Raw genomic sequence first — 24,072 nt, forward strand, 5'->3', positions numbered from 1 at the left:
GGGGGATGGGCCAATGGGGAAGGAGGCTGAGTAATGAAGGAAGGAGGTCATGGGACGATGGGGAAAGGTGGGATGGAACTAAGCAATGGTGCAGGGGCAGCTAGGCCCTGGGGGATGTGAGCAATGGGGCAGGGGCTGCTGGGCCCTGGGGGGTGCTGAGTGATGGGGAAAACGGGGGATGGGCAAACGGGGAGTGAGCAATTGGGTGGAGGAGGGAGTTATGCCCCCAGCCTAGTACTATTCAGAAGGTTATCCCTGTCATCCCATCCTCCCAGGGCAATGAGGGCCTCCCAGCAGCCCAGCCCTGGGCAGAGTTATGCCTGGTCCTGTCCTCCTCCAGGGCGGTCTGAACTCCATGGTGTACGTGAAGGTTTTCCTGGAGGATGTGAACGATAACCGTCCGGCATTCTACCCACTGGAGTACGCAGCCAGCATCAGTACACAGAGCATGCCGGGCACTGCCGTGCTGCGTGTCATGGCCCACGACAAGGACGAGGGCCCCCACGGGAAGGTGACGTACCACATTGTCTCAGGGAACTCGCCCCCTCTCTTCTCTCTGCACAAGGACACAGGTAAGAGCCCTTGGCGTCCTGGCCAGGTTTGGGGATGGGTGGGGGGAAGGGAGCTTCCCCAGGGTGATGCTCAGTCAGCCGCAGACAGAGGGTATGGGGGGATGTGACACCTGTCAGTGTTACTGTACAGCATGCTCATCAGCTCCACAGAAGGGCAGCCCCACCACCCACCTCTCTCCTCAGTCTTCCCCCTCCCCTGTTTCCACTATCCCTCCCCTCCCTGCTTGGCCAAGGGTGCAGGGCGGGGGTGAGGGCTGGGGGTGTGGGCTCTGGGGTGGGGCCAGGGATGAGGGGTTTGGGGTACAGGAGGGGGCTCAGGGCTGGAGCAGGGTGTTGGGATGTTGGGAGGGTGCAGACTCTGGGAGACAGTTTGGGTGCAGGAGGGAGTTCGGGATGCAGGGTCGCAGCAGTGATTACTGCAGCTCTCAGGAAGTGGCCGCCAGGCCCCTGTGGCCCCTAGGCTCCCCTTGTGCCTACAGGCACTGCTCCCGCAGCTCCTATTGGTCACAGTTCCTGACCAATGAGAGCTGCAGAGCCAGCACTGGGGCAGGGGTAGCACACAGAGCCTCCTTGGCTGCCCATTCGCCATGGGGCTGCAAGGACCTGGCGGCTGCTTCCAGGAGCCGCATGGAGCTAGGGCAGGCAGTGAGCCTGCCTTAGCCCTAGGCCCCTGCTGCACAACCAACAGGACTTTTAATGGCCCAGTCAGCGGCGCCGACCTGAGCTGCCAGAGTCCATTTTCGACCAGGCATTCCAGTTGAAAACCGGATGCCTGGCAACCCTATTCCCTGCATTCCTGACCACATTGATTGGGCCCAGAAAGGCTCGATACCCATGGCCCATTCCCCAGGGCCCTCAGCACCCCCCCCTCCACCCATGGCCAGGTCCCGGGCCCTTTCTAGCCTGAACTCCACCCCTCTCCCCTTGTGACATTATTAACATAATCTGTAACCATGTAGATCACTGTTGCACCCACTGTTATATATTTGCAGCAAATATTGTGCAAAGGTTGTCGTGTGAGGTGTCTACGGGAAGGTTAGGATCGGCTGGTTATAATTATGTTGTGTATATGTGTATCAGTTTTGTAGTTGAAGTTATGAATATTGGCTCTATACTGTCTGTATTTCAAACTTATGCTATGCTTCTGGGTGACACCCCAGACAAGTTGGTGTCAACTTTGCCTAGCCTGTTTGATGGCCCATTAAGGACCATCAGTTATACAATTGACCTGTTGAGAGAAGGCAGACACACCTTGTGACTCAGCAAGGTATGCGGAGACCTGCCTATTGGACAGAACTCTAAGGTTTTTCTATGCCATGTGCTGGATAGCGTGTCCTTGGGACAAAGAAAGCGAAGACCACGTGGCAAGAGACTATAAAAGGGTGATGTCTCATCTCCATCTTGTCTTCAATTCTGCTTCTTGCCTCTGGAGGAACTTTGCTACAAACTGAAGCTCTGAACAAAGGACTGAATGATCCCTCCCAGCTGTGGATGTACTCCAGAGACTTGATTTGAACCTGCAATTTAATCCATCACTGCTACAAGCCTGAACCAAGAACTTTGACATTACGGTGTCACGGAGTCCCTGGGCGATGCTCTGGAACTGCTCCCTGCGAAGCCAGGCAGGACTCTGGGGAAGTCTCCTTTCTGTGAGCAGACTGTCTTCAGGACACACAGCTCACACAACTTCCACCTTCCTGGGTCTGACCTCGAAGCATTCAGCATCCTCTGCCCCTCCGTGCACTTCCCCCTGTGACGATGTGACACAGCAGGGAGGGGGGAGTGTTGACCTGGGAATGTGCCCTGGGGATGGGAGACCTGAGAGCCTGTCCCCTGAGCCAGGAGGGGGAGAGGGAGGTGACACCTCTGCCCAGGAATGTGAAGAGAGGCCGCAGAAGGGAACCTGCTGGGTGGGTTTAGTTTCAGTTTGGGGCTGGGTGGAGGAACACAGAGAACCCCAGGGCTGGGGTCTAAGCTCCCTGCCCCCCAGAAGGACTTGACTGAGGGGTCCTGGTTGTACCCCACAAGCTCTGTTTTGGACTGTGTTCCTGTTGTTCAATAAACCTTCTGTTTTACTGGCTGGCTGAGAGTCTCAGTGAATCCCAGGAAGAGGGGTGCAGGGCCTGGACTCCCCCACACTCCGTGACACCCCCAGCGAGTCCACCCAGGCGGGCTCCTGGGGAAGCCAGAGGTCCCTGCACCCCAACTTCACAGTCAGACGTGACTTTCAGCCAGCCAGTAAAACAGAAGGTTTATTAGACAACAGGAACATGGTCTAATCCAGAGCTTGTAGGTGCAGAGAACAGGACCCCTCAGCTGAGTCCATTTTGTGGGGCAGTGAGCCAGACAACCATGTCTGCACTTCACTTCATGTGCCCAGCCAGCCCCAAACTGCCTTCCCCTCCAGCCCCTCCTCCTCTGGGCTTTGTCCCTTTCCCGGGCCAGGATGTCACCTGATTCCTTTGTTCTCCAAACCTTTAGCTCTCACCTTGCAGGGGGGAAGGGCGAGGCCATCAGTTGCCAGGAATCATAGAATCATAGAATATCAGGGTTGGAAGGGACCTCAGGAGGTCATCTAGTCCAACCCCCTGCTCAAAAGCAGGACCCATCCCCAATTAAATCATCCCAGCCAGGGCTTTGTCAAGCCTGACCTTAAAAACTTCTAAGGAAGGAAAAAGAAAAGGAGTACTTGTGGCACCTTAGAGACTAACCAATTTATTTGAGCATGAGCTTTGAGATGCATCCGATGAAGTGAGCTGTAGCTCACGAAAGCTCATGCTCAAATAAATTGGTTAGTCTCTAAGGTGCCACAAGTCCTCCTTTTCTTTTTGCGAATACAGACTAACATGGCTGTTACTCTAAGGAAGGAGATTCCACCACCTCCCTAGGCAACGCATTCCAGTGTTTCACCACCCTCTTAGTGAAAAAGTTTTTCCTAATATCCAACCTAAACCTCCCCCACTGCAACTTGAGACCATTACTCCTTGTCCTGTCCTCTTCCACCACTGAGAATAGTCTAGAACCATCCTCTCTGAAACCGCCCCTCAGGTAGTTCAAAGCAGCTATCAAATCCCCCTCATTCTTCTCTTCCGCAGACTAAACAATCCCAGGTCCCTCAGCCTCTCCTCATAAGTCATGTGTTCCAGACCCCTAATCATTTTTGTTGCCCTTCGCTGGACTCTTTCCAATTTATCCACATCCTTCTTGTAGTGTGGGGCCCAAAACTGGACACAGTACTCCAGATGAGGCCTCACCAATGTCAAATAGAGGGGGACGATCACGTCCCTCGATCTGCTCGCTATGCCCCTACTTATACATCCCAAAATGCCATTGGCCTTCTTGGCAACAAGGGCACACTGCTGACTCATATCCAGCTTCTCGTCCACTGTCACCCCTAGGTCCTTTTCCGCAGAACTGCTGCCTAGCCATTCGGTCCCTAGTCTGTAGCTGTGCATTGGGTTCTTCCGTCCTAAGTGCAGGACCCTGCACTTATCCTTATTGAACCTCATCAGATTTCTTTTGGCCCAATCCTCCAATTTGTCTAGGTCCCTCTGTATCCTATCCCTCCCCTCCAGCGTATCTACCACTCCTCCCAGTTTAGTATCATCCGCAAATTTGCTGAGAGTGCAATCCACACCATCCTCCAGATCATTTATGAAGATATTGAACAAAACCGGCCCCAGGACCGGCCCCTGGGGCACTCCACTTGACACCGGCTGCCAACTAGACATGGAGCCATTGATCACTACCTGTTGAGCCTGACAATCTAGCCAACTTTCTACCCACCTTATAGTGCATTCATCCAGCCCATACTTCTTTAACTTGCTGACAAGAATACTGTGGGAGACCGTGTCAAAAGCTTTGCTAAAGTCAAGAAACAATACATCCACTGCTTTCCCTTCATCCACAGAACCAGTAATCTCATCATAGAAGGCGATTAGATTAGTCAGGCATGACCTTCCCTTGGTGAATCCATGCTGACTGTTCCTGATCACTTTCCTCTCATGTAAGTGCTTCAGGATTGATTCCTTGAGGACCTGCTCCATGAAACAGGGTGTTGGCCATTCTCTGTGTCCAGACCCCTGCACACCCCTGCCCTCTAGGGCTCTGCAATGATCATACCCCCTTATCCCCCACCTAGATACTTAAGAACTGCATAGGGAAAACTGAGGCACCCCCACAATATTCAGAGGAAACATTAAGAACAGTCCCGCTTCGTCACATACTGTATGTAATTGATTCCATTTAACCAATTCTAGCGCTCATCTATATCTTTTTCCTTTTATGAATAAACCTTTAGATTTTAGATTCGAAAGGATTGGCAACAGCGTGATTTGTGGGTAAGATCTGATTTGTATATTGACCTGGGTCTTGTGCTTGGTCCTTTGGTATTAGGAGAACCTTTTTCTTTTACTGGAGTCTTGGTTTTCATAACCATTCATCCCCATAACTAGTGGCACTGGTGGTGATACTGGGAAACTGGAGTGTCTAAGGGAATTGCTTTTGTGACTTTTCGGTTTTGCCCAGTGGCTAACAATGTCTTCTCTGTTTGGCTGATTTGGTTTGCCTTGGTGTGCAAAGGAACCCCAGCTTTGGGCTGTAACTGCCCTGCTTTAAGCAATTTGTCCTGAATTGGTCCTCTCAGAAGTGTACCACCAAGGGCAGATGCTGGCTTTGGTGGGACACAACTCAGTGCCAATTCAGGACAAATTGCTTAAAGCAGGGCAGTTACAGCCCAAAGCTGGGGTTCCTTTGCACACCAAGGCAAATCAAACCAGCCAAACAGAGAAGACATCGTTAGCCAGTGGGCAAAACCGAAAAGGTCACACAAGCAATTCCCTTAGACGCTCCAGTTTCCCTGTATTACCACAAGTTTTATTCATAAAAGGAAAAAGATATAGATGAGCATATGAATTGGTTAATGGAATCAATTACATACAGTAATGTCAAAGTTCTTGGTTCAGGCTTGTAGCAGTGATGGATTAAATTGCAGGTTCAAATCAAGTCTCTGGAGTACATCCAAAGCTGGGATGGGTCATTCAGTCCTTTGTTCAGAGCTTCAGTTTGTAGCAAGGTTCCTCCAGAGGCAAGAAGCAGGACTGAAGACAAGATGAAGATGAGACATCACCCTTTTATAGTCTCTTGCCATGTGGTCTTCGCTTTCTTTGTTTCTATCCAGCACATGGCATAGAAAAACCTTAGAGTTCTGTCCAATAGGCAGGTCCCTGCATACCTTGCTGAGTCACAAGGTGTGTCTGCCTTCTCTCAACAGGTCAATTGTATAACTGATGGTCCTTAATGGGCCATCAAACAGGCTAGGCAGAGTTGACACCAACTTGTCTGGGGTGTCACCCAGAAGCATAGCATAAGTTTGAAATACAGACAGTGTAGAGCCAATATTCATAACTTCAACTACAAAACTGATACACATATACACATAGCATAATTATAACCAGCCGATCCTAACCTTCCCGTAGACACCTCACACGACAACCTTTGCACAATATTTGCTGCAAATATATAACAGTGGTTGCAACAGTGATCTATACAGTTTCAGATTATGTTAATAATGTCACACCCCTCCATCCCCTCAGGATCAGCGGACTGATCTCCCCACAGCTAGTGCTGATGTAAACGGGGCCAGGTTCACTCTCCCCCTCCAGCCTCTTTTGGCCTTTCTAGGACAGATGGGTCGAGGCCGAATACAGGGGGAGGGGAGGGAAGGGGAAGGGAGTAGGGTCTCCTCAGACCCCTGTAGAGAGGGGCTGCCCCTCCTTGCTCCCAGATGTAGCCCCCATCTCCCTTCCTTCCCCCTCTGACCTCTGGAGCCAATCTCTGGGGTTGGCATCTCTCTCCCTTGGTTATTCCCAGGCACGTGGCTTGTTTCTACATCCCTAGAGCAGGGAGGGGAGGTGCATTTCTTGCTGGGGGAGGGGGACACAGTGTTCAATCCTGTAGCGCTTCCCCTATCAGTTTCTTTCTCTTCCAGGTGTTGTGTCCCTCTCATGGTCCCTGAGTGGCAAAGCCAACACGCTGGTGCAGCTGGTGATCTCAGCACGGGATGGGGGGGGCCTGTCAGCCCAACCCAACGCCCAAGTGAACATCAGCATCGTGGCTGGCACAGTCTCGCCCCCTGTCTTTGAGCAGGCACAGTACTTCTTCACAGTGCCTGAGAATACGCAGCAGGGGGCGAGTGTTGGGGCCGTCCGGGCCCATAACCCCCCAGGTATGGGCCCATCGCAGCCCCAAAACCACGTTGGGCCCATGTTTCCATTTCAGGGGTCCCACGCTCCTGCCCCACTTCCCATGGTGCCTCCTGCTGGTATCTCCCCCATAGCTAGCGGCCTGCCCTCCCCCATGGTGCCTCCTGCTGGGAGCTCCCCTCATAGCTGTGACCTGCCCTTCCCCATGGAACCCCCTGCTGGGAGCTCGCTCCCATAGCCAGTGCCCTGCCCTCCCCCATGGTGCCTCCTGGTGGAATCACCCCCCACAACTAGTGGCCTGCCCTCCCCCATGGCTCCCCTTGCTGGGGCAGGCTGGGGGAGTGAGCAGAGTGCTTCTCTCACTGTCCTTGCTCTGTATTCCCTTGTCCCCAGGTCACTCTGATGACATCTTTTATTCCATCTCCTCGGGAGATCCCCATGGTTATTTCTTCATTGACTCCAGCTTGGGACAGCTCCGCACCAACCTCCCTATCGACCATGAGGTCCAGGCGGTTCTGGTTCTGGACGTGCAGGCCCGGAGCGGCTCGCCGCCTGCCTACAGCAACACACAGGTGAAGATTTCTGTGTCAGACGTGAATGACAATGCACCAGCCTTCCTGGCCCCTTCTGACTCTATCCTGCTGCCAGAGGCCACAGAGGTGGGGGCCACTGTCTACACGTTGCAGGCAGAGGATCGTGACAGTGGTTCCAACGGGCAGGTGCATTTTGAGCTGGTGTCAGGTGGGGACGGCATCTTCAGCGTGGAGCGCTCCTCTGGGACAGTGCGTCTGGTGGGGGCATTGCAGTACGAAGCCAGTGCCGCCTATGGCCTAGCCATAGTGGCCCGGGACAGCGGTGTGCCCCAGCTCAGTGCCACTTTCACCCTGCTGGTGCACGTACAGGCAGAGCACGACCACGGGCCCATCTTTGACACACTCACCTACCGTGTGGAGGTGCGGGAGGGCACGCCTGTCTCCACTCGCTTCCTGCAGGTGCGGGCCCTGGGCCGGGATGCTGGTGCCACGCCCCTCACTTACCACCTGCGTGCCGATGGCGACGCCGCTAGCTTTGCCATCGTGCCCGAGAGCGGCTGGCTCTACGTCAAGAGTGCATTGGACCGGGAGACGCGGGACCTGTACATGCTGACAGTGCTAGCATCTGCAGGGGCAGGCAGCACCAGCAGCGAGGCCAGGAAGACGGGCACCAGCACAGTGCGGGTCAGCATCACTGACGAGAATGACAACAGCCCCCGGCTCAGCGAGGAGCGCTACTTCTTCACCATTCCCGAGAACCAGCCACCAGGCAGCAGGGTGGGCAGGGTGACAGCCAGTGACCGGGACACAGGGCAGAACAGCCGCCTCACCTACCGCCTCCTCCAGCATGACCCCAACTTCCTCATTCACATGCAGTCTGGTGAGAGACCGCATGGGCGAGAGAGAGCCCACCGAGATCCGAGTGGGCATGGAGGGGCCTGTGAAGCTCAGCAGGGGGTGACTGTGAGGGTAGAGCAGTGCTGGCCCCAACATGGCACTAGGGGGTGCTGTGCTTCAAGGAGGGAGGTGAGGGTAGCATCATGCTACCTCGTCTAACTCCTGGGTCTGAGAGATACCAGAGCCATCCCACAGCGGAGTGCTTTGTCTGGGATTGCCATCCCTCCCACAGAGCTCTCATGGCACGGGTGGTGCCAGCAGCCCTTCAGGCAAAGCCAGGCCCATCACTGAGCTACTGCAGCTGCAGATATGACTGGTGGGGTGGTCCCGCTTTCCACCCGCCCAGCCCAGAGCCCGGTGCTCAGGTCAGCAGGGCCCAGCCGGAACACAGGTGCTGAGATTTAAGGAAGCTTGTCAAGAGGGATATATAATGGGCCCAGGGGTCGTGAAAGGGCGTATGCACAAGGATGCGTTGTCGGGGGGGGGGGTCACACCTCAGGAGGTGTGTCGGTGTCACCCTGTCTCACAGGAAGTTAGAGCTCACACCCCAGACGAGGGTCAGGGCATTAGGGGTCACACCCCATAGGTGGGTCGGTGTCACCGTCTCACAGGAGGTGGGTCGGTGTCACCCCGTCTCATGGGAGGTTAGAGGTCACACCCCAGAGGAGGGCCTGATGCAGCTGGCGTGGCTCTCTTGTCATCAGCGTTAGCTCTCCTGCCCTGACCTGGCATCTGCCTCGCATCGTGGTCCTTGATGGCTGGCACAAGGGGCCATGGCTAAGTGGGGTGCAATAGGGGACCCTTATGCAATTTCAGAGAGCAGCTCTAACTGTGTTCCACCAACCCCAGCTGGCTCCCTTCCCACTGCCCTTTCCCCATGGGCCCTTGTCCTGTCCCCACCATCCCACGGCCACCTCCCTCTCCATGGCCTGCTCCTTCGGGCAGGCTCTCTTCCCCCCCTCCTTCCTCCCAGCCCATTCCCAAGGACTGTGACTCCATCCCCCTAGTCCAGGGCTATCTCTCTGCCCACAGTCCATTCCCCTGGGCTCTGTCCTGCCTCGCACGCTGGGGCTCCTCTCTTCCCATGGTAGACAGTTCCCCATCTGGAGTTGTCTCCCTGCTGGGAGTCTCCCTTGGGAGCTGGCTCTCTGGGAGCTGAGCTGTGTCCTTGCTTCTCCCTGGTAGGAGAGCTCACTGCCAAGCGCAGCCTGGACCGGGAGCAGCAGTCAAGCTATCAGCTGCTGGTGATCGTGCAGGATGGGGGGACGCCACCACGCAGCGTCACGGGCACCGTCTATGTCACCGTGTTGGATGAGAATGACAATGTGCCAGCTTTCCTTCATGTGCTGGGCGGGCGGGAGCTCCTGGTGCAGGTGAGGGGGGCAGGCAGGCACTTCCACTGCAAGTTGTGAGGGTGGGAGCTTCATGTGCAAGTTGTGGGGTCCAGAGCCCTCAGTACAGATTGGGGGGCAGAGCTCCCAGTGCAGGTTGTGGGGGCCAAGAGCTCTTGATGGGGGAGTAGAGAGCCCCTGTGCAGGTTGGGTGTGGGGAGGAGGAGAGAGCCCCTGTGCAGGTTGGGGTGGGGGGAGGAGACAGTGTGGGGAGGAGGAGGAGGGAGCTAATTCCTTAAGTACTCTAAAGGCATGTCTTCACCAGCAAAGGCACTTTAACGAGGCTGTTTAGTCACAGCACTGGACTGGGAGCAGCCTGGACCGGGAGCTATAAAAAAACCACCCCCAGAAGGGGAGTAGCTACCTGCCACTGTCTACACTGCCACTTTACAGCGCTGAATCTTGCAGCGCTCAGGGGGGTGTTTTTTCACACCCCTGAGCGAGACAGTTGCAGCATTGTAAAGAGGCAGTGTAGACAAGGCCTAAGATAAATTTGATCAGGCCTTGATTACTTTGAATAATTCTAACTTATCTACATATACTGTCACCTGTTCTTTCCATATTTTGACTTGTGTTCCTTCCCCCTTGTTAATATTGATTGTGTTGAGTATCTGGTCACAATTAATGTCTTTAATGCCTATTTCACTTCAGTCTTCACTAAACACCTCAGCTTTCTTGATGTCATCAGTTATTAGCTCTCCTTCCCCACTGAACAGAAGACCTATACTTACCTTTGTCTTTTTCTTGCTCCTGATGCGTTTAAAGACACTCTTCTTGCTGCCTTTTGATATCCTTTGTTAGGTGTTACTCATTTTGTGCCTTAGATTTTCTGATTTTGTCCCTACCTGCTTGTGCTACTCTTTTGTACTCCTCCTTAGCAATTAGTCCATGTTTCTACTTTTTGTAGGATTTCTTTTTGATTTTCAGATAATTAAAGAGCTCCTACCAATTCTCTGAGTTTGTTAAAATCTGCTGCTCTCACTCCTTCCTTTCTTTAGAATCATGAAATCTATCATGATGATGAAGTTCACTGCAGCAGTTGTTGGCAGACTGTGGCTTCTTCTGCTGTCTTTTCCCTGAAGTCTTTTATTTTTAAGAACCCCAGAAAGCGGTATTGGGTGTAATAGTCCATCCTCTCATCATTTTGTCCACCAATAGCCCTAATTTCTGACACAACAAGTTTTGATTCATTGATTTCCAGTCCTCTGCTCCTCCTATATATCAGTCATAATCTTGACACAAACCTTGAGTGGTATCAGTGACACCCTTTCTGTACGGACATATTCAGGCTTTCTGTCTCTTTTCCCATCAACATTTGTTGTTATAGGTTATTGTGGCACTTTATAAAGTTTCACTCAGTCTTTACTAAGTTGAACTCACAATTAAGGTACATTTGTAGGCCTGGTTATCACTACCGGGCCTTGCTTAGGAAGACAGTTGGTTCTGAGGTTTGTGCTGTAGGGTGGGGATTACGGGGGCCTGTGCTGGGAGGAGTGTGGAGTGTTGTGAGGTCTGTGCTGGAGGGATGTGGGGGTCTGTGCCGGGAGGATTATGGGATCTGTGTGCTGGAGGATCTGTGGGGGTGTGTAGTGGAATGAGGAATATAGGATCTATGCTGGTGAGGGGGATATTTGTGCTTGGAGGGTCTTGAGCAGCGATGCTGAAACAATTTGTATAGTGCAGGTGCTGAGAGCCATTGAACCATAGAATCATAGAATCATAGAATATCAGGGTTGGAAGGGACCCCAGAAGGTCATCTAGTCCAACCCCCTGCTCAAAGCAGGACCAATTCCCAGTTAAATCATCCCAGCCAGGGCTTTGTCAAGCCTGACCTTAAAAACCTCTAAGGAAGGAGATTCTACCACCTCCCTAAGTAACGCATTCCAGTGTTTCACCACCCTCTTAGTGAAAAAGTTTTTCCTAATATCCAACCTAAACCTCCCCCACTGCAACTTGAGACCATTACTCCTCGTTCTGTCATCTGCTACCATTGAGAACAGTCTAGAGCCATCCTCTTTGGAACCCCCTTTCAGGTAGTTGAAAGCAGCTATCAAATCCCCCCTCATTCTTCTCTTCTGCAGGCTAAACAATCCCAGCTCCCTCAGCCTCTCCTCATAACTCATGTGTTCCAGTCCCCTAATCATTTTTGTTGCCCTTCGCTGGACTCTCTCCAATTTATCCACATCCTTCTTGAAGTGTGGGGCCCAAAACTGGACACAGTACTCCAGATGAGGCCTCACCAATGTCGAATAGAGGGGAACGATCACTTCCCTCGATCTGCTCGCTATGCCCCTACTTATACATCCCAAAATGCCATTGGCCTTCTTGGCAACAAGGGCACACTGCTGACTCATATCCAGCTTCTCGTCCACTGTCACCCCTAGGTCCTTTTCCGCAGAACTGCTGCCGAGCCATTCGGTCCCTAGTCTGTAGCTGTGCATTGGGTTCTTCCGTCCTAAGTGCAGGACCCTGCACTTATCCTTATTGAACCTCATCAGATTTCTTTTGGCCCAATCCTCCAATTTGTCTAGGTCTTTCTGTATCCTATCCCTCCCCTCCAGCGTATCTACCACTCCTCCCAGTTTAGTATCATCCGCAAATTTGCTGAGAGTGCAATCCACACCATCCTCCAGATCATTTATGAAGATATTGAACAAAACCGGCCCCAGGACCGACCCTTGGGGTACTCCACTTGATACCGGCTGCCAACTAGATATGGAGCCAAACTGTACGCAAACTGTAAACCCTGCATATGATGGAAGCCCCTTAAAGCCAGGGGGTGCTGCCACATCCCTAGTTCCAGCATTAGTGGGGCTGTGTGGTGGAATGGGGGGCATGGGGTCTGCTGTGGAGGTGGCTGTGCTGGGAGGATTATGGGTTCTGTGATGCGGGACCTGGGTGCTGGCTGTTATACTATCTCCAGCTCCCCTCTCTGTGTGACAGGTGCTGGAGGAGAAGCCCTCAGGGCTGCTGGTCACCTCCCTTCAGGCCAAGGACCCAGACGAGGCTGAGAATGGGACCATCTTCTACTCACTAACAGGTAATGGGGGAAAGGGGGAAAGCGGTATGGCACCATCACCTCCAGTCATTTGCCTAGGACTATGGTCCTGACCTCCCCACAAACACACACGCACACTCCCAGCATTCCCCAAGCCTGCTCCACACCATGTCTAACCTGCTCTGACCCATGCAGCAGCATCTCCCCTTCTCTCCACAGGGGCTTGGGCCGAGCGCTTCACGCTGCATACGGCCACGGGGGAGCTGCGTACAGCCACCGTGCTGCGCCGAACCGACCGGGCCGAGTACATCTTCACTGTGACGGCCAGTGACCGAGGCACAGTGCCCTGCAGCACAGCAGCCACTGTCCGCATCCAGGTACCTGGGCCCCCCAAACCTGCCCCCCCCCAGGGCTGTCATCCACCTCCACGTACATGGGCCCCCCCAAACCTGCCCCTCCTGGGCTGTCATCCACATCCTGGTACTTGAGGCCCACAGACCCACCACCCCCACGACCGTCATCCACATCCAGGTACATGGGACCCCCAACCCTGCCCCCCAGGGCCGTCATCCACATCCAGGTACATGGGGGGGAGGGCCCTAACCCCTGCCTCCTTCCCCATGCCCACCATCTGCATCCAGGTTCCTGAGCCCTCCAAGTCCCACCCCCCGACCCCACAGCCATCATCTGAATCCTGGTACAGGGACCTGTCACACCCTGGGGTACAAATCCAGACCAATGGGAACTATGTCACCACCTGCCCTGTAACCCTGGGTACCTCACAAAGCTTTGGTGTTGTAGCTCCCACATAAGTAGCCTAGCAGCATGCAGGTCACACCCTGATGAGTGTCTGTGTGCTAGACAGCCCTGGTTCAGCAGCTCTGAGCCCAGGAGCCTGTCTACAGTCCTGCAGCCTCATGCTAACTTCCACCAGCCTGGGTTACAACCAACAAGGTGACCCCAACACACTCCCAGCCCTGAATTTCCCCAAAGATGCGTGCTCTGCAATGTCCAGCCCGCTCCTGGACAGTTGAGAGACATATATGGTTGGTTTGTTCCTCTACAAACACAGAACACATTGCAACTTATTAACTTGACTGAGTGTAAATACACCCTGCCCTTTAAACTCAGCACTGAGTTGGGTTATGGTAAAAATGAAATAAATGTATTAACAAAATACACATAGGACTAAATGAGTTCAAGTATAAGGAATGAAGATAGAAAGAATTACAAGTAAAACCAAAACAAAATACGCTTCTAAAAATCTCAAATTTAATCTAGAAAGGTACAATCTTTGCCGAAGCAGATTTGTCCTCTGTATTCAGTTCCCAGAGATTTCAGGCCCACCTTGGATGAAGGACCGATCTTTCTCAGCTCGTGAGAACTCTTCTTCCTTGTGTCTGTCTTGTGATGGGTGCCTAAAATGGCTTTCTGTCCTTGTTTATATCTCCCAAAGTTTAATGACCTTTCTTCAGGAGGCAGGAAGTCCTTCTGTGTGTTCAGCTTGCTGCGTCCACGAGCAAGCTGACCTCATGCTGTTCCTCCCTTCTGGTGGGCTTCCTTTCCCCTGTCAGTGAACATAGCTTTCCTTGTTTTGATTCTACCATGGTTAGGCCATGTCTATACTACAAAGTTATGCTGACTCAAGTTACATTGGCATATAGCCGCTGCGATTAGTACATCGCTTTCCGCGTGTGTGCTTGGCTTCTTGTGTTGGCAGAGCGCGTATTATTGCAGAGTGTGATGCACCATTGGTAGGTATCCCACTGTGCAACTTGCCACCGTCCAACACATTGTCTTTTGGGAAGTTTGGCAATGCATGATGGGTCAAAATGAGTTGTGCGGGGTGAGCGGGAGCATGGGTTCAACTTCCCATTTTGCAACTGTCACAGAGTGTGGGGGAGTCAGGGCCCTGCACCCCCCACTTCCTGTGATTCACTGTGACTCTCAGCCAGTAACACAGAAGGTTTATTAGACCAGTGGTTCTCAAAGCCGGTCCGCTGCTTGTTCAGGGAAAACCCTTGGTGGGTCGGACTGGTTTGTTTACCTGCTGCATTCGCAGGTTCGGCCGATCGCGGGTCCCACTGGCCGCAGTTCGCCGTTCTAGGCCAATGGGGGCTGCGGGAAGGGCGGACAGCACGTCCCTTGGCCCGCGCAGCAGGTAAACAAACCAGTCCTGCTCGGCAGGGGCTTTCCCTGAACAAGCGGCGGACTGGCTTTGAGAGCCACTGAATTAGATGACAGGAACATAGTCTAAAACAGAGCTTGTAGGCACAGAGAATAGGACCCTTCAGTCAGGTCCGTCTTGGGGGGCAGGGAGCCCAGAGCCCCATCTGGGCCTCCCTCCATTTCCCCAGTCAGCTCCAAACTGAAACCCCCTCCAGCTGTCTCGCCCAGCCTCCCCCCGGCTCTTCCTCCAGCCTTTGTCCAGTTTCCCAGGCAAAGGTGTCACCTGGCCCCAACCCCCATCCTGGGCTCAGGTTACATGCTCAGGTATCATCCTTCAAGTGAAGTCACACCCTGATATCCCATCCCCAATGCAGACAGTCCCAGTAAAACTCCCACCCAACATTCCCAGGTCAATCCTCCCCACTCCCTACTCCATCACAGCAACTGACTTCATCCAGTAACGTTATCTGTATACCACAATTTTTGCACCTTTTTTCAAAATCCCACAAACCTGTATAGCCCTCCTCGCTCACTGTCTGTCATCTCTGACAGAAGCATGGAGCCTGCACAGCTCTGCACTATTGTCATGAGCATTGCAAGACAGTGCGCATGATTCTAGAGTATTTGCAGAGCTGCAAGAAGAACTGAATGAGTGGGGAGGGAACATGACGATGCCTTGGAGGACAGATTGCTGTGGGACATAGCAAGAACAAATTCCAGATCGTTGTTGGTGCTCACGGCGCAGCTGCAGATGGTGGAATACCATTTCTGGGCCTGAGAAACAAGCATGACGGATGGGATCACATCGTAATGCAGGTTTGGGATGATAAGCAGTGGCTGCAGAACTTCCGGATGCTCAAGGCCACATTCCTGGATCTGTGTACTGAGCTTGTCCCAGCCCTCCAATCCTTGACCTCCACCACCTCAACTTCTTCATTCGCAAACTCAAATTTTACAATGTCACGTTGGCAGCAATAATTCCATTTTTAGAAAAGGGCATGTGATTCATATCTCTCGATATGAAGGATACTTACTTTCACATTGATATTCACCCTGCCCACAGATGATTTCTCAGATTTACTGTGGGGTCCAACTGTTTTCAATACAGAGTACTCCCCTTCAGGATAGCAACTGTTCCCAGAGTCTTTACCAAGGTATTTTCAGTGGTGACAGCTCACGTCAGACATCATGGCTTCCTTGTCTTTCCGTACCTCAATGACTGTCTTCTTGCCACCAAATCTCGCCGTGTCAACCTCTATGGTGCTTCACCTCCTCTCTCAACTGGGAGTCAGAATCAACGTTTCAAAATCCTTTCTTACTCCCATGATATCTTTGGACTTTGTTGGAGCAACCTTGAATTCTATCACCACTAGCTGTGGAACCTGTCTATGGGCAGGTACACTCATGAACGAAATCAAAACTCACTTTGGATAACAGTCAAAACATGTCTGTCCCGGTCAGCCACATGGCCTTGTGCACTTACATCACTGCATTTGCAAGATTCTACCTTCGTTGCCTTCAAGCATGGCTACAGTCGGTATACACCTCAAGCCATCACTCCATGAACCTTACACTAACAATTCCAACCAAGGTACTGCCCTCCCTCCTTTGGTGGACCCATCCTCATCATGTATCCATGGGGTCCCCTTTGTCCCCTCTTCTCCAGACAAAACCATAATTATGGAAGCATCCCTATGGGGCTCCCACATGGACAACCACACAGGAGTATGCACTTGTCTAGAGTCCAGAATGTACATCAGTAACCTGGAAGTACAGGCAGTAAGGCAGGTGTGCAAATTATTTCTTCCACTCATTTGCTCTCACCATGTCCTGATACTGTCAGACAACACTAGGACTGTTTTCTACATCAACGAGTAGGGGGAGTGAGATCCACCTGCCTGTGTGCAGAAACAGTCAGTCTCTGGAACTGGGCTATCAGCAGTCAGATCACCCTATCCACAGCCTCAGCAGACACTACATAGAATCATAGAATATCAGGGTTGGAAGGGACCTCAGGAGGTCATCTAGTCCAACCCCCTGCTCAAAGCCAGACCAATCCCCGATTTTAGCCCCTGATCCCTAAATGGCCCCCTCAAGGATTGAACTCACAACCCTGGGTTTAGCAGGCCAATGCTCAAACCACTGAGCTATCCCTCCCCCCAATGATCACAATGATCACGATGATCACGAGTGGGAACTTCATGTCATGGTGCTGCTTGACATTTTCACTCTATGGGGAACCCCAGCCAGAGATCTATTTACCTCCCACCACATATTGCTCCAGAGGCGCCCAAGACTACTGCTCCCAAGAGCGATGCACTCCAGCTTACTTGGTCAGACCAGTTCCGCTATGTCTTCGCTCCACTGCTGCTCCTGCTACGAGTGCTACATAAGATCTGACAGGACAGGGTGAAGGTCATCCTGATTGCCCCTTTCTGGTCCCCCACCTCCTATGCATGTTATCTCGCCCACTGATTTCCCTCCCGACATTCCCTGATCTCCTGGCACAGTGCAATGGCAAGATCAAATCCCCCCGTCAATGACTGCTCCACCTCAGGGTGTGGTAGTTGGATGGGCATAATCCCTAGAATGTGCCTGCTCCTCAGCACTTCGAGACATCTCTCCAATAGCAGAAAGAATCATAGAATGATAGAAGATCAGGGTTGGAAGGGACCTCAGGAGGTCATCTAGTCCCACCCCCTGCTCAAAAGCAGGACCAATCCCCAATTAAATCAAAGGACTCTCTTAGAAAATGTTACCTAGCTAAATGGACGTGCTTCTCATCCTGGACCCAGCAAAGAAACCACAAACTGCAGCTCTTCCCCTCATCTTGGACTATATCCTATCTTTGAAGACCTCACGTCTATCCCTCAGCTCCCTACAAGTCCACTAAGAGGCAACTGGTACATACCATCTACCTGCTGAAGGCTACTCCATTTTCACACACCTTCGAACCATAGATTCTGAAAAGACTTGATAAGAACTTTCCCACCCCCTCAGAGGATTGCGCCCCAATGGGACCTGAATCTCATTCTTTCAGTATGAATGAGGGTCCCCCTTTGAGCCATTTAGCTACTTGCTCCATGTCCCTCTGTCCAGTGAAGGTTGCCTTTCTTGAAGCTATCATGTCAGTGAGAAGGGCTGTCAAACTAGGAGCAGACCCTCCATACACTGTATTCCATAAAGATAAAGTTTTGTTGCACCTACACCCCAAAGTTATCCCTAAAGTAGTTTTGGATTTCACTTTAATCAATCCATTCACTTACCTGTGTTCTTTTTGAAACTGCACATGTCTGCAGAGAACATAGGCTCCACTCCTCCGGTGTTTGATGAGCCTTGGCCTTTTACCTGCAGAGAACAAAGGCAATCAGGAAGTCCTGAAGTTTGTTTGTTACTATAGCAGAAACAGGCAGAGGACTTGCCATCTCCACCCAGAGAATTTCCAAATGGATATCGGGGCTGCATTCTCTTCTGCTATCAGCTCTCAAACCTCCCACCCCACACAGAGTAAGAGCTCATTCCACCAGAGCTCAAGCAGTGACCATAGCATCTCCTCAGGACATATCCCTCCTGGTCATCTGTAAAGCAGCCACATGGAGTTCCACTGACAAGTTTCCAAGGCATTATGCCCTGGTGCAGGACTCTGCTGCTGATGCCTCCTTTGGTACTGTGGTTCTCTGCTCAACCCTATCATCTTCATCCTCGCACCCTCCCTCTACTTAGGTACTGCTTGTGAGTCACACACAGTGGAGTACACTAGGGACCATCACTCAAAGAAGAAAAGGAGGCTACTTACCTGTAACGAGAGGTTCTTTGAGATGTGTGGTCCCTAGCTGTATTCGAGTCCTGCCCTCCTTCCCCTGTGCTTCAGATCTTCTTGATGCATGGTGGAGAAGGAACTGAAAAGGCAGTTGATTCGCCCCTCCCTTTATCCCCTCAGTCAGAGGCAAGGGCAAGCCAGGACACATGGGCAGACGAACGGACATTACTTTCAAATTGTCCAACTCTGGGCTCATTGTGTGCATGCGTAACTCACAGTGGACTACAGCTAGGAACCACACATCTCGAAGAACCTCCAGTTACAGGTAAGAAACCTGCTCTTTGCACGGAGAAATGAAGGTTAAAGCATAGTCCAAGGGCTTATCTACACTTGAAATGCTGCAGTGGCACAGTTAATAGGTTCCCAACCCACAGCTATGTGGGCTGGTGTGTCCCTGTGTGTGTGTGTGGGTGTGTGTGTTGTGACAGGGTCGGGCCAGATGGCTATAGGAGAGTAATAGAAGGCAGATATATTAGCCACAGGCTAAGTAGGTCCCTTTTCCCTGAGTAAAGTAACAGGGAAGGTTCCAGAACAATCAGGAACCTTCGGGAGACAATTAAGACAGGCTGATTAGAACACCTGCAGCCAATCAAGAAGCTGCTAGAATCAATTAAGGCAGGCTAATCAGGGCACCTGGGTTTTAAAAAGGAGCCCACTTCAGTTTGTGGTGTGCGTGTGAGGAGCTGGGAGCAAGAGGCACTAGGAGCTGAGAGTGAGAAAATCCTCCCAAACCCCCAATCCTCCCAAACCCTCCCAAATCCTCCCAACTTCTGGTCAGACACAGGAGGAGTCAACCTGGACTGTGGGTTCAGAAAAACGGCCAAGCTGAGGGCTGCTGTGAAGCTCCAAGGCGAGCAAATCCACCAATAAGCACAAGACCCACCAAAGTAGAGCAGGAACTTTGTCACAACTTGTGTCGGAAGTGGGATCTGGTGTCCACAGCGCAGCGGAAGAAGGAGGGTGTTTGGAAGGAAGAAAAAAAAAAAAGGGGGAAGAGGGTCTATTTTTATTTTTCTCACCACGATGGAGGAGGTAGTGCGGGCACTGATACAAGCCACGGCTGCCCAGCAGGAGACTACTCGTGTCCAGGCAGCCGCACAGCAGGAGGCACTGCAGCTGCAGCAAGAGACTAATTGCCTGCTGATGGACCAGGCTGCTCAAGAGTGAGCTATGTTGCGGGAATTGGTAAACCACATAAAGGCCCTTACAGAGCTGAACCGCGGCCATGATGGTACGCAGATCATGCAGGCCAGCAATTGGCTGCAGAAAATGACGCAGGAGGATGATGTAGAGGCATACCTCCTGGCCTTTGAGAGGACAGCCCTGTGGGAGGCTTGGTCCCGAGAACAGTGGTCTGGCATCCTCGCTCCATTCCTGTGTGTGGAGGCCCAGAAGGCCTACTATGATTTGCCTGAAGAGGCTGCGGCAGACTACCCCCAGCTGAAAGCAGAGATCCTGGCCAGATCTGGGGTAACGACCGCAGTGCGGGCCCAGTGATATCATGAGTGGAGGTACCAGGAAAACAAAACCCCGTGGTCCCAATTGTATGACCTCATCCATCTCGCACAAAAGTGGTTACAAACTGAGTCCCAGAGTCCGGAGGAGATACTAGAGGTTCTGGTCATCGACCGGTACTTGAGAGGACTACCGCCAGACCTTCGTGCCTGGATAAGCCAGAACAAACCCTGCACCTACGACGAGGTTCTCGCGCTGGTAGAAAGGCAAAGGACGGCGAGGGAGCTGACCCGACCAGTTAAGGAAGAAGCACCCCGGGTTAAACTAGCAGCACCAAGCCCTAGAGCTTGGGTGACTGGGTCACCAGGAGAGCCCAGGTGGAAAAAGAGAGGGGCTGAAGGCCCACCAGAAGCCACAAAGAGTCGGAGCACTGAGGGTGAAGAGGATTGTGATGTTAGATTACCCATACCAAGAAACTGGGGAATGCCTAGGGCTCCATACAGATGTTACACCTGCAGGGAGTGGGGACACATAGCTGCACAGTGTCCCAATGCCGAGGAGTCTATTCAGTGTAACCTGGGGAACTGGGTAGACCCATGCTCCCTAATACACCTTGTGGGGGTCTCATTAACCCCACATATGTACACTAGACCAGTGAAGCTAAATGGGGTAGAGACCACAGCACTGGTTGATTCGGGGAGTGCTATCACGCTTGTCTTGGAGAAGCTCGAAGCTCATGAAGCGTAGTCAGCAGCCGTGGGCTAAGAGTACGGGGATAACATGCGTCCATGGGACAGTTGGTTATTACCCCACCATCCCAGTAAAAATCGAGATTCAGGGGAACACTACTGAGGTAGCAGCAGGTGTAGTCCCTAAACTCCCATACCCAGTGCTCATTGGGAGGGACTTCCCAGCGTTTGGAGACTTACTCCTGGTAGGGGAATTGGAGAAAGGGAGAAGCCCTGAAAGTAGTGAGACATCCACAGTAGACTGTCAACCCCCAACCTTCTCTGAAATATCCCCGGATTTGTTTTCCACTCCCAGACAGTGTAGAAAGATGAAAACGGAAAGAAGGGCAGCTAAGGCCTTGGGAACCCGAATACTGTCCCAAAGCCAGAGGGTCGCTTTCGTAGGTAGGCAGACCCGAGCAGCTGAAAAGGAGGCCACCCAGGAGGGAGAAGCACCCGAGTCTGACCCACACCCTAACGCCTCTGAACCAGTAGAGGCAACAGAGACTGGCCCCCTAGATCTCGGGCAGATTAGCTTTGGGAGAGGAAATTTTGGACAGGACCAGGCTGAAGACCTAAGGTACAGCAACATTAGGAAGGAGGTGACCGAAATAGATGGGGTCCCCATGGAAGGGAAAACCCAGGCACCAGGACCTTACTTCATAATGAAGAAGAATCTCTTATACCAGGTTGCACCAGTACAGGGGCAGAAGGTACAGCAGATCCTAGTACCTCAAAAACACCAGAATACTGTATTAAGTCTGGCCTACAGTCATCTTTTTGGGGGGCATTTGGGGGTAGAGAAGACCCTGGCATGGGTCCTGCAACGATTCTTCTGGCCCGGAGTACATGAAGAAGTGCAGAGGTACTGTGCATCCTGCCCGGAGTGTCAGCTGCACAGTCCCCGTTCCCACTTGAGGGCACCTTTAGTACCCCTTCTCATCATAGAGGTCCCCTTCGAGCGAATAGCCATGGATCTAGTGGGACCCTGGGAGAAGACAGCCCAGGGTTACCAATATATACTTGTTGTTCTGGATTATGCTACTCGCTATCCAGAAGCCGTCCTCCTGCGGAACACGGCCTCTAAAACGATAGCTAAAGAGTTGGTGGGGATCTTTGCCCTAGTGAGGCTACCAAAGGAGATATTAACAGACCAAGGTATCCCATTTATGTCAAAGCTAATGAAGGACCTCTATTCAATGCTACATATACCTATCCTGACAACTTCAGTCTATCATCCGCAGACCGATGGGCTGGTAGAAAGGTTTAACCGAACCCTCAAGGCAATGATAAGGAAAGTGGTAAGTCGAGACGGGAAGGATTGGGACACCCTACTACCTTATCTTATGTTTGCAATCCGGGAGGTACGTCAGGCCTCAGCTGGGTTTTCCCCCTTTGAATATTATACGGACGCCACCCCCATGGCATACTAGATATTGCAAAAGAAATCTGGGAAGAGGAACCCAATGAGGGGAGAAATATAATTGACCATGTGTTGCAGATGCGAGAATGGATAGCCCGGGTCACCCCTATTGTACGGGAACATTTGGAAAAGGCGCAGGAGGCCCAGCGAACCCATTACAATCACCAGGCAAAAGTCCAACAGTTCCAACCAGGGATCGGGTGATGGTATTGGTACCCAAGGCAGAAAGCCAGCTTTTGGCCCAATGGCAGGGGCCCTATGAGTTTGTTGAACCCATGGGAGAAGTAACCTACAAGGTGCGGCAGCCAGGACACTGGAAACAAGAACAAATTTATCACATTAACCTCTTAAAGCCTTGGCACCAACGAGAGGTGTGTGTAGTGGCCCAAGAGACCCCGATCCAGGGAAATAATATGCATGAGCAGATCAGGATATCCACTGATCTGACACCAAACCAGAAGAAGGAGGTAACTGAGATGAAGAACCGATACCAGGACGTGTTTTCAACCAAACCAGGCCGGACCACCGAAGCATATCACCACATTTTCACAGACCCTGGGGCAAAGGTAACTTTAAGGCCCTATCAGGTCCCAGCAGCAAAAAGGGAGGAGATCAAGGCAGAGGTAAAAAGGATGTTGGAGCTGGGAGTCATCGAAGAGTCCCACCGTCAGTGGTCAAGCCTGATTGTGTTGGTGCCCAAACCTGATGGCACCACTAGGTTTTGTAATGACTTTCGCCGGCTGAATGAGATATCCAAATTCGATGCATATCCCATACCCAGTATCGATGAGTTAGTTGACCGCCTGGGCAATGCCCGATTTTTGACCACCCTTGATTTAACAAAGGGATACTGGCAGATTCCCCTTGCCAAAGATGCGAAAGAAAAGATGGCATTCTCTACCCCAGAGGGTCTGTTTCAATATACTATTCTTCCTTTTGGACTGCATCTTTTGTGTAGAAAGAATAGTAAATATGGCAGACGACAAGCATGGCTTAACAGTGAAATCCTTGCTGATCTTAAATACAAAAAAGAAGCTTACAAGAAGTGGAAGATTGGACGAATGACCGGGAATGAGTATAAAAATATTGCTCGGGCATGCAGGAGTGAAATCAAGAAGGCCAAATGACACCTGGAGGTGCAGCTAGCAAGAGATGTTAAGAGTAACAAGAAGAGTTTCTTCAGGTATGTTAGCAACAAGAAGAAAGTCAAGGGAAGTGTGGGCCCCTTACTGAATGAGAGAGGCAACCTAGAGACAGAGGATGTGGAAAAAGCTAATGTACTCAATGCTTTTTTTGCCTCTGTCTTCACGAACAAGGTCAGCTCCCAGACTACTGCATTGGGCAGCACAGCATGCGGAGGAGGTGACCAGCCCTCTGTGGAGAAAGAAGTGGTTCAGGACTATTTAGAAAAGCTGGATGTGCACAAGTCCATGGGGCCGGAAGCGTTGCATCCGAGAGTGCTAAAGGAGTTGGCGGATGTGATTACAGAGCTATTGGCCATTATCTTTGAAAACTCATGGCAATCGGGGGAGGTCCCGGACGACTGGAAAAAGGCTAATGTAATGCCCATCTTTAAAAAATGGAAGAAGGAGGATCCTGGGACCTACAGGCCAGTCAGCCTCACCTCAGTCCCTGGAAAAATCATGGAGCAGGTCCTCAAAGAATCAATCCTGAAGCACTTGCATGAGAGGAAAGTGATCAGGAACAGTCAGCATGGATTCACCAAGGGCAAGTCACTAATCTAATTGCCTTCTATGATGAGATAACTGGCTCTGTGGATGAAGGGAAAGCAGTGGACATGTTGTTCCTTGACTTTAGCAAAGCTTTTGACATGGTGTCCCACAGTATTCTTGCCAGCAAGTTAAAGAAGTATGGGCTGGATG

General features: G+C 51.8%; 1 protein-coding gene across 1 annotated transcript in view; it reads left to right on the plus strand.

Annotated features, from left to right (window-relative positions):
* DCHS1 (dachsous cadherin-related 1) overlaps window positions 1-24,072 on the plus strand; it is a 131,606-nt gene that overhangs the window by 45,111 nt on the left and 62,423 nt on the right. The window contains exons 4-9 of the mRNA XM_084635833.1: window positions 341-572; window positions 6,562-6,798; window positions 7,169-8,188; window positions 9,391-9,578; window positions 12,540-12,636; window positions 12,814-12,971. Of these exons, the coding sequence (XP_084491959.1) occupies window positions 341-572; window positions 6,562-6,798; window positions 7,169-8,188; window positions 9,391-9,578; window positions 12,540-12,636; window positions 12,814-12,971 (1,932 nt within the window). The remainder of the gene's footprint in view (window positions 1-340; window positions 573-6,561; window positions 6,799-7,168; window positions 8,189-9,390; window positions 9,579-12,539; window positions 12,637-12,813; window positions 12,972-24,072) is intronic.

This window comes from Lepidochelys olivacea (assembly GCF_965140295.1).
Source record: "Lepidochelys olivacea isolate rLepOli2 genome assembly, chromosome: 1".
Taxonomy (NCBI): Eukaryota; Metazoa; Chordata; order Testudines; family Cheloniidae; genus Lepidochelys; species Lepidochelys olivacea.